Raw genomic sequence first — 16,237 nt, 5'->3', positions numbered from 1 at the left:
AGTTTTTTGTTTGCATGAGGAAAAGGTGATCACCATTTCTTCTTTGCTTTCCAGTACCTTCTAGATTTTGATCCTGGAAGGTCTGGCGGACTTGTTCTCAAATTTCAGCCCCCCGCCCCCAACCCGGTGGCTTGTTTACCGAGAACTGGGTTGGAATTAATCGTTAATTTTGAAAAAAGACCCTGTCATCTTAAGTTTAATTGCATCTAACAACTTGATGTTCTCCAATTAGGAAAGTCACATTGAGGCCTTAACACACGCATCCATGGAGTAGTCTGTGTGGTCTATGACTAATATATATGTTGTCTGATAACACTGGAGGACGCTTGGGTGGTGGTGCTGAAGGAGGTGGTGTAGTTGTAGGTGGAGCATTTGATAAGGATGGTGGAGCAAGATCGAATGGCAGAGCTGGAGGAGTATTTGATCAGGTTGCCGATCTAGGAGTTGGTGGTGGCTTTGGAGTTGGGGTAGGAACTGGTGGTGGTAGTGGGTGGATGAGGATTTGGCGGAGCTGGAGCTGGAGGAGCTGGGGTGGGCTGGGTTGGAGGAAAATGTGGTGTCCCACGAGTGGGATGTGGCCAAGGTGGTGGTGCTGGAGGAGTCACTGATGCCTTTCGGACATGGAAAAAGTGACCGTGTAGGAGTTGGAGGTGGTGCTGGTGGTTTTGGGAGCGGAAAAGGTGTTGTTGGAGCCGGCGGTGGCAAAGGTGGTGGTAGTAGAGAAGGGGTTGGCAGTGGCTTTTGGACGCAGAGAAGAAGGTGTAGGATTTTGGAGGGCGAAAAGGTGGGTTGAGTTGGAATTGAACCTGGTAAGGCAATGGTGCTGGAGGTTCTTTGGGTTGGAAGTGATGCAGATAGGAGTGTTGGCAGCGGCCTAGGAGGTGGCAAAGTGACGGGGAAGGTGGTGGTGTCGGGGGAGAAGTCGGTGGCGGCAGTGCTAGTTTCGGTGGAGGCATAGGAGGTGGCAGAGGCGGTGCTGGAGGAGAAGGATTCAAATGTGGCATTGGTGATGGGAAAGGTGGTGGAGGATTTTGGTGGTGGTGGTGGTGGTGGTGCAAGTTATGGCTTTGGAAGAATAGGCGGGGGGGCTGTCGGCGGCAGTTTCTTGTGGCGGAGGTGGTTGCCAGTGGTGGTGTAAGCGGTAGCTATGGAAGTGGAGGAGGCGCGGGCGGCGATGCTAGTGGCGGCGGCGGCGGGCCTCTGAGGTGGATCTTAAGCTGTGAAGTCCAGCAACTTGTAGTATCTTGCTTGCCTTTCTACTGAGTAGTCTTCTAACAATTTTTAGCTTCAATGAGCTCGCACCGTCCTGATTACCAATTCAGACATTTTGTAGCCACAGACCAAGTTTCTACACATTGTCATAATGCATCTTTAAAGAAGTTTTTACTTTATAGCAAATTCTTAATTTCTTTTTCTCTTTTACTCGGTTATATTATCTCGTTAATAGGAGTGAAATAGAGACATAGGTGTTCGATTATTCTCAATCTAGTGTCAACCGATAGGCATAATTTAGTTATAGCTTTCATTATACAAGATAGACTTCCAAAACTGGATTTTATCATCCTTATCTTTATCAATAAACACAATCCACACGATATATAACTTTTAATATTATATAAAAAATTCGATTTATGTGTGCACGCGATTCCTTCTTCTTTTGTTTTCCATATGCCCCCAGGACAGGGACAATGATTAATGACTAATTAGGGGATGATTGTAAGTTCTTGGTAATACTAAACTTTGTCATGAAATATAATTAATGGAGCGAATTTTCACGTGATCATGATGCAAACCCTAACATGCTCAATTCAAATACCCAATAATACGCTCGTCAGTCAAAACGTTCTCTAATCTTTGGACGAGAGCAAAGTCCATCTCCATTGATGACAGGACCTGGGGGTGGCTCGGGGCCCCCAGGCAACTATATGCCCCTTAAGTTTGCTTGTATATATTTCTTTTTTTAAAAATAATGATCCGAAACGCTTGTTAAGCAATCAAATATAGAAAGATTGCAAATTTTCGACACGGCGACCGTCCTCGTTATGTGCATAATCAACTACATGTCCAAGGGTGCTTGTCCACGGGACCCGGTCACTGTCACAGTTCACATTTTTTGGAAAATTCAAGAGGGGAAAAAAAAACAATATCACCATGAATTGGAGAGCAATCATTATGATGTAGCAGTGATGGGCTAGCACGTGCACGCAATAACTCTCAAAACCAAACCCATCTAGCGATGGCCAATGAATTATGAACTACACCCGCGGTCAACACATTCAATGTTGCCGCTCAAGCCAAGCTGTTACTGTTGGTTGAAGGACAGCAACACAGCTTTAACGATGCAGCTGTCTTAGGGCCCGTTTGGTAATGTACCAAACAGTGAAAATTTCTGTTTTTTTGTTCCCAGAAATAGTTTGGGAACATAAATGCGTTTGGTAAACTTTTTGTTCCCGGGCACATTTTTGCAAAAATTTGTGCCGAGAAACAGTTTTGGAAGAGAAACAAGAAGTAAAAAAAAATTGCTTCTTATTTCTCGGCACAATTTTGAGAATCAGTTTTTTTTCTTCTTTTTTTTTTTTTCTTTTCTTATTTTTGTGTTGTTCTTCCTGGGCTGGGCCGGCGAGGGCGAGGCCGAGCCTCGCCGTCGGTTGCGACGGCGAGGTCGGCCTCGCCCAAAGATGGCGAGGGTCCAGCCCTCGCCCTCGCCGGCGAGGACGACCCTCGCCTCCGCCGGCGGCCGACGAGGGCCGTGACGCCCTCGGCCGCCCTCGGAGCTGTGGCCGGTCGCTGCGACCGGCCATGGCCAAAGAAGAAAATGGTAGAAAGAAAAAAAGATTAAACAATTCAAAATATTATTAAAATATTATTCGGGAACAGAAATTTTGTGTAGTTACCAAACGCATTTCTGTTCTTTTCTACTCTAGGAATAGAAATTTTGGACAGTTTATCAAACGCCTTCAAATACTTAGAAATTGTTTCCGGGCACAGAATAAAAAAAAATCATTTCTGTTCAGAAATAGTTCCCGGGCACAGAATGGTATTCATGTGCACCCTTATCCTCCTCCTTTCCGCTTTTTTTCTTCTGTGTTTCGGGTCAGGATTTACTATTTTAAGTCCAACTGCACGAATGCAGTAATGGGCGGGACTTGCCATTTCAAGCGATGCCCATTAACTTCCAAGATCGACTCTGCAAGGTGAAGGTGAGAGTTGGGTTCGTTGGCAGTTGAGTGAAGTAAACAGAGTATCTTCTGATTCGTGAAGGAACACGGACTTCACAGTTCTTCTTCCTCGTGTTCATTTAATAATGCTGATCCCGCGTCATCCGCAAAGTCCCTCGACCGGTCCCTTCTCATGCCACGCAATCGATCCGAGCACAGTTTCTTAGCCATGACCCAAGTGGTTAATAGAATTTCGTGCGTTGGAACTCTAGTGCGAGTTTTATTTTCACGGGTTGGTGCTGATTTCGCAGCGACGTTCAATGTTGCACGCCCCAGAGCAAAGGGTACTTCATCTTTCAACCATAGCATACACGAGATAGAATCTAGATCACTCATCGTTCAGCTACACGGTAGTCGTTGACCTTTCATTTGTCCCATGTCAAATCAGCCTTGATTCGTTCTCTGCATTATAGACCCTTCTTTTCCTCAGGCTCTCTGGGCATACTTGTTCGTTCTTTGGACCCGTTTTTACAGACACTGCAAGTTTTTAGCATTAGTGACTTGTTAAACCAAAGATCGTTGTTGTTCTTTTCCTGCTCCACTCTGGGTTGGTTGTTCTCATCTTCGGTTGCGAAGCGCCGTGACCGTGTCTAGGAGCGGTGGTCGAATTCATCGGACATTTTCGTGAAGAAATGAACAACTTTTCTGGATTCTTTCACAGTATTCATCATTGAGTCATTCAGTCAATTTCTTCCTGTACCAGAATCACATTCTTTTGGCCACTTGCTCTGCCAAATTCTTTGGCTTCGAATTCAGTGAGAGAACAGAGAGCATAGGGACGTACCAGTTCACATTGATATAGCAAAGAAATTCCAGTGTACTTTGCATTTCTGCTTTTCTTCTTGACAATGAGTAGATTCTCTGCTAGACAGCCATTCATTGGGTTAACTTCTACAACTTTGATTCTCTTGGTCCTGCTCCGAAGTTGCTTTGCCAAGAGCGTTCCTGCAAATTTCGTTTTCGGAGATTCCTTGGTTGAAGCTGGAAACAACAACTACATCCCGTCGCTTTCGAAGGCTAACTTCATCCCCAATGGGATCGACTTTGGCGGCCCAACGGGACGGTTCACAAACGGAAGAACAATCATCGACATCATAGGCAAGTTCTCGCCAGACTGTAAACACAACGCTGGATTCTCTGCTTATCGTATTCTGAACTACTCATCGTTTTTCCTCTCGCAGGCGAAGAGTTGGGTTTCGAGGATTATACTCCTCCATACCTGGCTCCGACGACGGTTTGGCCCGTCGTCTTGCAGGGGGTCAACTATGCTTCTGGTGGAGGCGGAATCCTTAACTCCACTGGACAGATTTTCGTAAGCATTGTTTTCTTCTCGAATCGTGATTGTATTTATCAAACCCGCGACACAATTATGGATAATCTTTGTTCTGCAGTAGAGCAATTATACAAAAAAAAAGGCGAACATTAATATGCAATTGATTACATAAAGTAATACACTTTTTAACGGGATGACAGGGCGATCGAATAAACTGGGATGCGCAGTTAGATAATTTCGAGAATACAAGGCAAGACATAATCTCGGGCATCGGCATTTCTGCAGCCACGGAGCTGTTCAAGACAGCCCTCTTCTCGATCACCATCGGATCGAATGATTTCATCAATAACTACTTGACGCCAGTGATCTCCGCAGCTGAGCAGAGATTGATATCTCCAGAAGTTTTCGTGAACACAATGATTTCCAGATATAGGCAGCAACTTCTGGTATATTTCGCGCATTCTAATTCCCGAAAGTTATATTTGTAATAATACTTTACAATGATGGTTAATGTTATTTGCAGAGACTTTATGATCTGGGCGCGAGGAGAATCGTCGTAGCAAATGTAGGGCCGATAGGTTGCACACCATTCGAGAGGGACACCAATGGAGCTGACACAGATTGTTGCATTGACTTCCCGAATCAGATGGCTCAGTTATTTAATAACCAATTGAGAAGCCTTGTTGTAGACCTCGGCTCAAGTTTGGAAGGATCGAAATTCGTTTATGCCGACGTGTATCGCATCGTACAAGACATTATCGACAATTATATTTCATACGGTACAGTGCTGCATTGCAATCTCTACTACTTTATTACTTCTTCCTTTGTCTGCATAAGATTGGCTAATGGACGACCATCCGTTCTTAATTTCGATCGAAAACCTTTCTCGCAGGTTTCGAAAACCCAAATTCGGCATGCTGCTACACTGCGGGTCAGTTCGGGGGTCTGATACCTTGCAGTCCGCTTTCTAGTGTTTGTCAGGACAGGTCAAAGTATGTCTTCTGGGATCCATATCATCCTTCGGATGCTACAAACGTCATAATCGCGAAGCGTCTTATGGATGGTGGAGTTCAAGATATCACGACGATGAACATTCGGCGACTCGTCGAATCCTGATCAAATAAGTAGCGCAAAGTAAGACATATATGGATATGGATATAGCTAGTGATCGATTCGGATTTCACGTAATTGGGTTGGAGAAAGAGTATGGACTGTGCTTACATAGAGGAAACGGTAAATCGTCCACAGGTATTCAACAGTATTCATTTCACATGATATATGTAACTTGATACCCGGGGAAAAAGATGTTCTTGTCTCGTGCATGGAAGCTCAAGACAGCGTGTTTCATCAGATTGTGTTCATTGCTTCATGGAACCAAGAAATTGCTGTTATAAGTGCCCATTTTGATCGATACTTGTTGATCAAGACAATCCGTGAGAGGAGATGTTTAAGAAGTAACTCGAGTAAACATCGAGAGTGGCCACATGCCTTTCGCACTCGGATACAACTCTCTGTTGAGTAGTTTTGGAAGACCAGAATTATATACTTTGAACTCCCTTTAGATGTCCTGGTCGTCCTTCAACCACGGCTTTGACGAAGTAACCCAAATTTCGAATAAACTTGTGACCACGAATCAAAGCAAATGTGCGATGGCAAACAGAACGCTATTCCATGCTCGTAAATTTACGAAAGCGGTTGCGAATGTCAAATAAGGTTGATGACAGAAAAGTGACCGGTAAATTCCTTATTCGATAGCTTGTTAGTAAGCGTTACTAACTCTCAGCATGAAGTAGTGAGCAATCGTTATGATGTAGTGATGGGGGGTTGCACTTGGATGCAATAACTCGCCAGACCAACCCTTCTTGGGATGGCCAATGATTCATAAAGTACAGACGCAGTCAATACATTAAATGTTGCTGCTCAAGTCAAGCTTTTGCTGTCGGTCGAAGAACTGCATCACAGCTTTAACTATGAAGTTGTTCTATTCTTCTTCTTTTCTTTCTTTCTGCGTTTCCGGTTAGGATTTACTATTTTGAGTTCAATGACATGGATACAGTAATGGGTGGGACTTCCATTTTTGAGTGATCTGCATCAACTTCCAAGATCGATTCTGCAAGTTGAAGGGGAGTTGGTTTCGCTGGCAGTTGAGTGTAAGTAAACAATTTCTCTTTCGGTTTGTGAAGGAACCGGGTCATCCGAAACTCCCTCAATGAGTCCCTTCTCGTGCCGGGTAATCGGTCGAGCACAGTTTCATAGATCCGTGCCTCCTAGGCAGTCCCAAGAGAATAAGCAAATGCAGGGATGCGAACCCGACTCTTGAGCGAGAAAGGCGGACACTTTTAAGTATCGACGGTGGAATTCTTAGCCATACCCTAGAGGTTTATTAGATAATGTGCACTGGAACTCTAAGTTGAGTTCTATTTTTCACGGGTTGATTCTGATTTGGCGGTGACACTCAATGCTACCCACACCCTCGATTCAATAGGCTCAGAGCCCCAAAGTGAACGGCGTTTATTCAATAACGTAGCCTGCATCGGATGCAATTTAGATCACTCTATTGTTCATCTATAATGCTGGCCATTGACCTTTCGTTTGTCCCCTGTTAGATCACGGTCTCGATTCGTTCACTGCAGTTTTAAAACATACAGCAAGATTTTAGCATTATTAACTCGTCAAATCGAAGATTATCACTGTTCTTCTCCGGCTCCAATCCGGGTATTGTGGTTGATCTTATGCTCGATGGCAAAGCATCGTGATTGCATCTAGGAGCGGCGATTGTTCCTTCGCCGAATTCATCGGCATTTTCATGAACAAATGAACAACTCTAACTTCATACACAGTATACAGCATCGAGTCATTCTGTCAAAATTCTTCCTTCACCAGAATCACATTCTCTCGTAGACAGCCATTCATTGGGTTAACTTTTACAGCTTTGCAGAGACTTCACGATCTGGGTGCAAGGAAAATTGTCGTAGCGAACGTGGGGCTTGCATACCGTTCGAGAGGGACACATCAACGGAGCCACCACAGACAGTTGCGTGTTGGCAAGTTACCCATCTTTCGTATCAAATTATCAACTTTTATTTGATTATTTATCACATATCGGGTAGCGTACTAACATTGAGTCGCGTGAAATGACCAAACCTAATTTGAAAGAAGTATCAACTTTGGGCTGAGTTAAAAAGTAATGTTAGGTTATTGATATTTATTTGAGCGATTTTCCGCTTCTCACCTTTTGTTGAAGTTATTTACCAAATCCCCCGTACCAAATTACCAACTTGAGTTACTAATCAGCTAGTTCTTTTCAACTTACCAGCTTTCATGCAAGTTACAAAACCAAATATATTGGATTTATTGATTATAAATTACCTAACTTTTTTTTATTGATGAATGTATCGATTGGTTTTATGTTATTAACTTTTATTTGAGGTGCTTGCTAACGTTTTATCTAATTTTTTTTGGTCGGAACATTTTATCTAATTTAACCGTGTCCAAATTAGGACTCTTAAATCGAACTACCCACTTATTTTCCAATAAAGTTACCAGCTCTAATTTGAGTCACTCCATTTGATCGAATTCGAATAACCAACTTCTTCAATAACTTGGCAACTTTTATTAAAATCACCGACCCTTAAATGGAATCACCAATTTTATTCGAGAGTACCCACTAGTTCTATCTTATGTTATCCTAATAAATTACCCCCTTTTTTTTATAAAAAAATATCAACTTTCATAAGGAATGACTAACTTTAATTTGGACCCCTTACCATCTGATCAACTACAAATTACCAAACTTTCTTTAAAAAAAAATTATTTACAGATTTTCTCAACTTTACTTGTCAAATTTTTTTATATTAAACTATTATAAATCTATTTGAGTTATTATTAATTTATTTTAGGGATAAGTCAACGGGTCAGTCTCGGCACGCACATCAATGCCCGCAAATCGTATGAACAAAATCCATCCATTCGTCCCCCTTCTTCCCGACATCCGATTCCAGTCTCCCGGCGACCACCCACACCGAAGGCCAAGCATTTCGTCGAACACCTTCCGGTGAAGGCGGCGATGGCCGATCCCCAACCCTTGATTCTCGTCAAGCGCGACCCGGACGGCGTCGCCTCGGTCACGATCAACCGGCCCAAGTCCCTGAACTCGCTGACCCGCCCCATGATGGTCGACCTCGCCCGGGCCTTCCGGGGCCTGGGCGCCGACGGGTCGGTGCGGGCCATCGTGCTGTCCGGGTCGGGCCGCGCGTTCTGCTCCGGCGTGGACCTCACGGCGGCCGAGGACGTGTTCAAGGGCGACGTCAAGGACCCGGAGACGGACCCCGTCGCCCAGATGGAGCGGTGCCCGAAGCCGATCATCGGCGCGGTCGGTGGGTTCGCGGTGACGGCTGGGTTCGAGATCGCGCTCGCCTGCGACATCTTGGTGGCCGCTAAGGGAGCCAAGTTCATCGATACCCATGCCAGGTAAGCGATTCCTCTCCTTCTCTGCTCTGCGTCCTGCATCGGATTTTTAGCGTTTTGTTCATTTGAGCTGGGACTGGAAGTGAATGAGTGAGAACGAGTTTGCTTCAGGCAATTGTGTGATCGCTTCGTGGTCTATGTCATTAGACTCGGCTTCATGTGAATTGCTGTTGATAATGCGCGTGTGTACAAGTTCTTGCGGGTTTGTGTCTCGGATAAGAAGTTTTGTCGTCAACTCGTAGGGCGGCTGCTATCTTACCTCGCTTCTCGGTTTGATAGGATCTGATGGTGCTCCCTGGTTGTGGGGTACGTCAGGTTAATGCATAGATACTCAGTGATGATGTGCTGAGGTCACTTTGCTTGTTTTGTAAATCATGGCAACATGCCAAACACATGGGGTTTTTCAGAAATGATAGTCCTCCAAGGACTGATGCCTTGAATGGGGGTTTTCCATGTTTCTTCGAGAGACCAATTTCTCTTTCGTAGCTTGTCGCATCGAAGTTCAATCTATCTTAATTGCTATGTGAAGTGTCGCTCTCCACAAACACTTAGAAGTTTTCAATGAATAGCTGTTTGTGCGGTACGAAGGCTTTGTGTAAGAATCGTGACAAGATGAACTTGGGTATGACAAGTTACGATGAAAGATTGGTTCCTCAAGGGACATAGAAGTGGGGTCCAAGAGCTTGGACTTCTATTTTTGTGAGAGGAAATAGATTGCTGATCTTTGGCTAAAGAAAGACCGCTCGGTGGTTTTCCCCTTCATCGTAGCAGAGTATTCTTTTCAATGTTTTTGTTCTCGATCCATTGCGGTGGCCTACTTTCTGAGTAATTCACAGAAGCTTCTTCATTGGTTGAAGTATCAAATGCGTGCTGTTGCAGGTTCGGAATCTTTCCTTCGTGGGGTCTCTCTCAGAAGCTTGCGCGCATCATCGGACCCAATAAAGCTCGCGAAGTTTCTCTTACAGCCACGCCTCTTACTGCCGAGCAGGCTGAGAGATTGGGCTTTGTAAACCATGTGGTTGAAGAAGGCCAGTTGCTGAAGAAGGCACGAGAAATTGCTGAGGCCATCATCAAGAACAACCATGACCTGGTTTTGAGGTACAAGTCAGTCATAAACGATGGCTTCAAGCTGGACCTAGGCCATGCTCTTGCATTGGAGAAGGTAATTACAGCTCTTCAGTTTCCAGCATCTTTGGATCCATTAATTCTATGATGCATCTTTTGTGTGTATCAAGTCCATTAGGCTTTTTTGTCGGAGACATACTATTTAAGAAAGAGCTGGTCTTCAGGTCTATTGGTCTCTGCAAATTACAAAACTAGCTAATAAAACTAGAAGGGAAAAAGCCACCAAAAACCTCAAACTATACTCTCTGTGACACATTTACCCTGAACCTTTTTTTTTGTGACATCAAAAACTCCAAACTATGCCCATTGTGACACATTTACCTTAAACTTTTTCTTGTGACATATAAAACTCCTAATTTGTAACTATGTGACACATTTAACCCCTCCCTCCTGTGAAGGTTCTGTTATATGATTTTTCGGCCAAAAAAACCTCGTTTTTGTTATACTTAAGCCACGTAGGGGCCATGTCAACACCGTTTGCTTTCCAGCGTCCATGTAGGCAAATTTTTAACGGTGCTCATTGACGGAACTTTGATGGAGGATAAATGTGTCACATAGGTAGAAGTTTGGGATTTTTTGTGTCAAAGAAAAAAGTTTAGAGTAAATGTGTCACGGTGATTATAGTTTGGGGTTTTTAGTGGCTTTTGCCCAAGCTAGAATGAAGAGGAAATATTTGAAGACTAAGTTGCGAGGAACAGTGAGTTCTTCACGTAACTGGCAAATGTGAGCGGTGCTATAGCCCTTGTTACTGTTGCACACCTTCTCGAATCTGGTTTTCTATTCTTGGCCTCTTCGTTCGATTGTACTTTGTTATTGATGTGCACTATGGCACTTTGTACCTCTGTTAAAGTTGAAGCCTTCTTAAATTCTTCACATGTGCCCCGGTCGAGATTAGAACTCCCAGTTCAGAATCGGGATTCTGCGGTTTGAATGCGCTACGAAATGAAAGAACTGAGAAAAAAGAAAGTCGCCGATGTTGGTGCATGGTGACTAATTCCCCCTGGCATTTTTGTCTGTCCCTAGCAGTCAGTCAACTGCCAGCAAGTCTTATTTGCCTCTCAACTCAACCCCGGCGAACTAAGCACACCCTTTTACGTACTTCTTGCCGTGAACTTCCTTGCGATCACATGTTTCCGTCGCTTTAACAGGAAAGGGCTCATGAATATTACAACGGGATGACCAAGGAACAGTTCAAGAAGATGCAAGAATTCATAGCAGGACGGGGCTCAAAGAAACCTGCTGCCAGATTGTAGAGGGACAGGATCATGCATGTGTGTAACCTCTCATTTTGTTTGTACTTTTTCAATAAAGTAGAGCATAAGATCTGTTTCGATCTCAAAGGCGGGGGTCGGATGATTCGATGCTTTTGTATAATTCCATCCCGCCGAAACGATCGATGCGTCGGTCCATCCGGCGGGCATTTTACGCAACCGAAATTTCGTTTTCTGTAGAGGCTATGGGACCAAGCGCAGATCGCCCCTCCCCATCCTTATCGCCAAGAAAGGAAAAAAGTACACGTTCCTCTCGATCCTCTGAAGCTCGTTCTTTCAATGAGCCATCTATTGAGGTTGCATTTTGGTCCGGCTCCAAAATGATGTTGACTAATGGAGAGAGCCTTCCCGGCGAAGGCGGCCGGCCGGCCGGCCGAAGGAACCGCTGTCGAAGAAATTGTCTCTGCACTTAGCTTCTCTTTTCGTATTAAACGAATTATTTATACTCGAAGATGGAGAGTTTCTGGATATGCCAGATCATGCTTGACATTTAATAAGATTTTGACTTTTATTTAATCAACAACAGAAGAAGTATGATCACATTTGACTTTCGAAGATAAAACCGCTATGGCTGTGAACACGTTCTTCCCCGTAATAATTCGATTATTACTTGAGCTTTGATATAAATTGTTCCTAAACTTTAGTTCTGTAATTCGAGGTTTTGAAATTGGGATAATGACACAAATAATTCATGAAATTTTAATTTGTTCAATGTGGTTCATGAACTTTAACTCAACGTGCAACGTGATTTCTGAACCTTTAATTTGTTCGATGTGATTTATAAACCTTTGATACATATTTAAATTAGTTCATGAATTATATGAAAATGTTAAATGTTATTCTTGAACTTGAATTTATGGAATGATAGCATTACATGTGTTTCATATAGTCCAAGAATTAAGTTGAATATGTACAAAAAATTCAGGGACTATATTATATATCAAGCCAAAATTTAGAGATTATTCGTGTCATTTTCTGTCTAGAATTTTTCAAGAGCGGTTGCGAATCGCACTTGAATTGTTTAAATAACGTTATGGTGTTTTTGTTGTTCATTGCAATTGAGCATGGAACGTTGTAAAATAATATATATTATTTATATTATATATTTATATGAATAATAAATAAATAAATAATATATATATATGAAACACATTGAAAGCGACGCGCGCGCGCGCGCATTCGCACGCGCCATCTCTCTCTCTCTCTCTCTCTAGACGACAGAGCGAGTGATGTGAGCTCTTCCCTGCTGCTCACCCTCCCGATCCTCCGCCGCTGAAACCCTCCCCCGAGAGCCCTGGAAAAGTCCCCGATCTTGGCGGGCTCCGACGACATCGAGACCTCCGGATCGGACGGCGGCGGCGACTACTGCATCGGGGCCAGCAGGGCTTGCGTCCACGAGCGATGTGGGATGCTCGAGGCCCTGATGAGCCTGCTCTCCTCGTGCTGGAACCCCTTCGGCTGCGATAATGGAGGCGGCGGCGACGGCGGCCTGGGATCCTTCGGGAGCGAAGGGAAGGACGGGTTGCTCTGGTTCGGGGACCTGGGGAGATGCGCGACCGGCGACTTCTCCATGGCCGTCGTGCAGGCTAACCAGGTGCTCGAGGATCAGAGCCAGATCGAGTCCGGTCAGTTCGGGACGTTCGTTGGCATTTACGACGGTCACGGCGGGCCCGATGCCGCTCGATACGTGTGCGATCATCTGTTTCGGCACTTTCAAGGTTCGTTTCCTGATGAGCCCCGAGGTTAGAGCCTTTTGATTGATCGGAATGTTTTTGATTAGGCGGTTACGCAGAGATATCCGGCTTTGATGGAATCTGAATGTTCTAATTGTTTTGCTTATGGAGGTTGGAACGCATAGTCATTTTCGTTCCTATCGACTCCATTTGTTGTTTCTAATTTTAGGGCGCTCGTGAAGCACACTTTTTGTGAAGTACTGCATGCAGATTTTATGCATTTACTTACTAACTTTAGTTTTGGCTCATAATTATGTTCAATTCACGGTGAATTTTGGATTAGCAGACTCATTTCGAGTAGGATGTAGCTGGGTCCAATTTGGTAGAGAATTTGAGATAGAATATTGCTCAACTTCTGCTTTTTGAACTTTCAGAAGCTTATATCAGGCACAGTTAAGTGCATCCCGGATCTGAATCATCTCTCCCACGTGAGTGCACATGTTCTTCAATTTAACTTAGATATCCCTGTATGATAGCCTAGTTAGAACTTGAATTGAGAGAAAGATCAGTGGGAGTCATGTTTAATGGGAAGGCATCCATTGCTTTTTTGCCGTATCTTGTCCTTTCCCTTATTTTATGTGACTGTGCTATTTAAGGAGGGGCCTTCTTATCTTGGCACTCTTAGGCTTTGTGTTGGTGCAGCATTATCAGCTGAAACGCAGGGAGTTGTGACATGTGACACCATTCAAAGGGCATTTCAAGAAACGGAGGAGGGGTTTACAGCCCTTGTGTCAGAGTCATGGAGTGCCCGGCCGAATATAGCTTCTTCTGGTTCCTGCTGTCTAGTTGGAGTCATATATCAGAGGACCCTCTATGTAGCAAGCCTTGGAGACTCTCGGGTAGTATTAGGCAAGAAGGTTGGCAATACAGATGTTATTGCTGCCATACAGCTATCAGCAGAGCATAATGCAAATATTGAGTCTGTCAGGCAGGAACTTAAAGAGCTACACCCAAATGACCCCCAAATCGTCGTCCTCAGACATGGAGTTTGGAGAGTGAAAGGCCTCATTCAGGTATTTGTCTCTAGCTCAACAATTGATGCGGTGCTGCTGGCTGATTGAAAATTTTCTCTTTGTTTTGTTTTAGCTTGCACTAGCTCCAGTTTTCTAATTTTTAAACAATGTCTGAAGTTGATCTCCAGTCAATTATGGTATGACATCCGAATGTAAACCCGATTTGGAAGATCTTCATCTTCTAATTTTTATAAATGAATTATATCTTTTATGGAGAAAAAATGCACTCCATTCTCTCTCTTTCTCTTCTTAATTAAGCCTCCAAATGGAGGATTCTTTGGACTGATTTCCCGTTAATTCCATCAGTCTTTAAGTAGCATGAGAGCATTGGACTCCGCCTTCTCGCACACCTAAACATGTTGTCTGTAGACATGTGAAGGAATCTTTTAAATGAGGACCACTGTAAATTTTGCTATTTTAAGTTTTCGGGTTCCGTGGTGGTTAGAGCATGAAACTTGTCGCTGTTGTTGTCCCTGTTGTCATCTTGTTGTTTTTTGACTTTTTATGTAGTGAAAACTTGACAAGACTGCATGCTTCTAATTTAGTTGGAAAATTTATTGTCTATTGGAAATTCTGGGACAAAGTGGATACTCCTTTCCTCATGACCAATGACAAACTAGATAATATTTGATTCTGTTTAAATTACACATTTCATACTTACCCCAAATTGACAATTAAAGTCAGTTTTGACATGTTTATGCATAATGGTAAAAATTTACTATGATGAGTATGTTTGGAAGGGTTTATGGATTTGTTTTGAGGATTGAAGTTGGTTCAGATTATTGAGTACTATATTTCCAGTAGCTGAAAGGTAGTTATATTAAGTGGTTTGTGAATGTTACAGCTTAAAAGAAGCTGAAGATGCTATTTAGTTTTTTATAGGAAAAAATAATAGAGAAATTTGATAGTTAGTCACAGAGGAGAGGAGAAACTTGATTTCACCTTCTATAATGATAAGTGAAAATCTTGTGGGATCATAGCTAACTGCTTTAAAAGCTTAAACTGTTAGATAAATGTATGGTTTAATATTTAAATATCCCAACAATAAGTACATTTGAGCCGTGGAGTTTATGTACAACTTGATATTGATGTCATTGGTTGCCTTTTGCTGTTGATGTCATCTTTTGAAGGGAAAAAAACTGATATGAACCTCATCTGATTATGCACTTAAATGCACTTGATGCAGGTTTCTAGGTCTATTGGTGATGTATACCTGAAGCATGCACGGTTCAACAGGGAACCGCTTAATCCAAAATTCAGACTTCCTCAGCCTTTGAATATGCCAATTTTAACTGCCAATCCGGCAATTACCTCTCACCCTATTCATCCAAATGATACTTTTCTTATTTTTGCATCTGATGGCCTGTGGGAACATTTGACTAATGAGAAAGCTGTGGAGATTGTCCACAGTCATCCTCGGGCGGTAAGACCTTCTCTGTGTACAATTTTCGTGGCCATTTTTCTTCTGTGGAGACGAACTTTTTGTTGCGACAGTTTTTGCATGAGCATTGAGATTGCTTCTTCTCATTAGTTTGCATGAAGTATACATTACTAGGCATTCTGATGCAGTCTATCTTTAGTTTTATCTTATCTTCCTGAGTATTTATGGGCAAGTTTCTCTTCTTTTTTTTTTTTCAGGGAAGTGCCAAAAGGTTAATTAAGGCTGCTCTGTATGAAGCCGCAAGAAAGCGAGAAATGCGTTATTCAGATCTTCGCAAAATCGACAAGGAGGTTCGGCGGCATTTTCATGATGATATAACAGTCATTGTTTTATTCTTGAACCATGATCTGATATCCAGGGGATCTGTGCTAGATTCACCTATCTCTATTCGAAGTGCTTTAGAACACTGATAATCAAAATGAGTTCATGTTTCCTCTGATTTTGGCCAAATCCAAGGAATTGCATTTTTATTATCGTCAAGACATCTCATGACGTACGGGAGGGAGCAGCATATTCAAACTTGCGTGCCGCTCGAGCACTATACTAAAAACACCGAAATAGCATATTTAGTTCTACGATTCTTGTAAGTAACGGTTGTAGTAGCTCTGAAACAATTATAAACTTTGTGTTCATGTGATACCTTCAATTAAAATACATGGGAAATCGAGTAGATACCTTAGTGCATTTTGCCATGAA

At 43.1% G+C, this 16,237-nt stretch overlaps 3 protein-coding genes across 4 annotated transcripts; all 3 read left to right on the top strand.

The window, feature by feature from the left end:
- Nucleotides 1-299: 299 nt before the first annotated feature.
- Nucleotides 300-5,988, top strand: LOC115677073 (GDSL esterase/lipase At4g16230-like). The gene is made up of 8 exons (XM_030600123.2): nucleotides 300-428; nucleotides 488-784; nucleotides 871-1,205; nucleotides 4,075-4,316; nucleotides 4,400-4,530; nucleotides 4,692-4,937; nucleotides 5,015-5,270; nucleotides 5,384-5,988. The coding sequence occupies exons 1-8, from the start codon at nucleotides 300-302 to the stop codon at nucleotides 5,605-5,607; spliced, it is 1,860 nt and encodes a 619-aa protein (XP_030455983.2). The 3' UTR covers nucleotides 5,608-5,988.
- A 2,465-nt stretch (nucleotides 5,989-8,453) lies between these two features.
- LOC115677076 (probable enoyl-CoA hydratase 1, peroxisomal) lies at nucleotides 8,454-11,533 on the top strand. The gene is made up of 3 exons (XM_030600128.2): nucleotides 8,454-8,961; nucleotides 9,838-10,120; nucleotides 11,232-11,533. The coding sequence occupies exons 1-3, from the start codon at nucleotides 8,558-8,560 to the stop codon at nucleotides 11,334-11,336; spliced, it is 792 nt and encodes a 263-aa protein (XP_030455988.1). The 5' UTR covers nucleotides 8,454-8,557; the 3' UTR covers nucleotides 11,337-11,533.
- Nucleotides 11,534-12,548: 1,015 nt separating this feature from the next.
- On the top strand, nucleotides 12,549-15,991 carry LOC130134343 (probable protein phosphatase 2C 42). Of its 2 annotated transcripts, none has more exons than XM_056316466.1 (4): nucleotides 12,549-13,096; nucleotides 13,730-14,100; nucleotides 15,287-15,523; nucleotides 15,739-15,991. In XM_056316466.1, the coding sequence occupies exons 1-4, from the start codon at nucleotides 12,763-12,765 to the stop codon at nucleotides 15,949-15,951; spliced, it is 1,155 nt and encodes a 384-aa protein (XP_056172441.1). In that variant the 5' UTR covers nucleotides 12,549-12,762; the 3' UTR covers nucleotides 15,952-15,991. The 2 variants fall into 2 exon arrangements, with proteins under 2 accessions (XP_056172441.1, XP_056172442.1); XM_056316467.1 differs by having other exon boundaries at nucleotides 12,552-13,072.
- Nucleotides 15,992-16,237: the final 246 nt, after the last annotated feature.

Source organism: Syzygium oleosum, unplaced genomic scaffold, assembly GCF_021117445.2.
Source record: "Syzygium oleosum isolate NSW1041296 unplaced genomic scaffold, Sole_v2.1 Sole_v2.12, whole genome shotgun sequence".
Classification (NCBI taxonomy): Eukaryota; Viridiplantae; Streptophyta; class Magnoliopsida; order Myrtales; family Myrtaceae; genus Syzygium; species Syzygium oleosum.
Note: the sequence above shows the minus strand (reverse complement) of the source record. Positions and strands in the feature narration are given on the sequence as shown.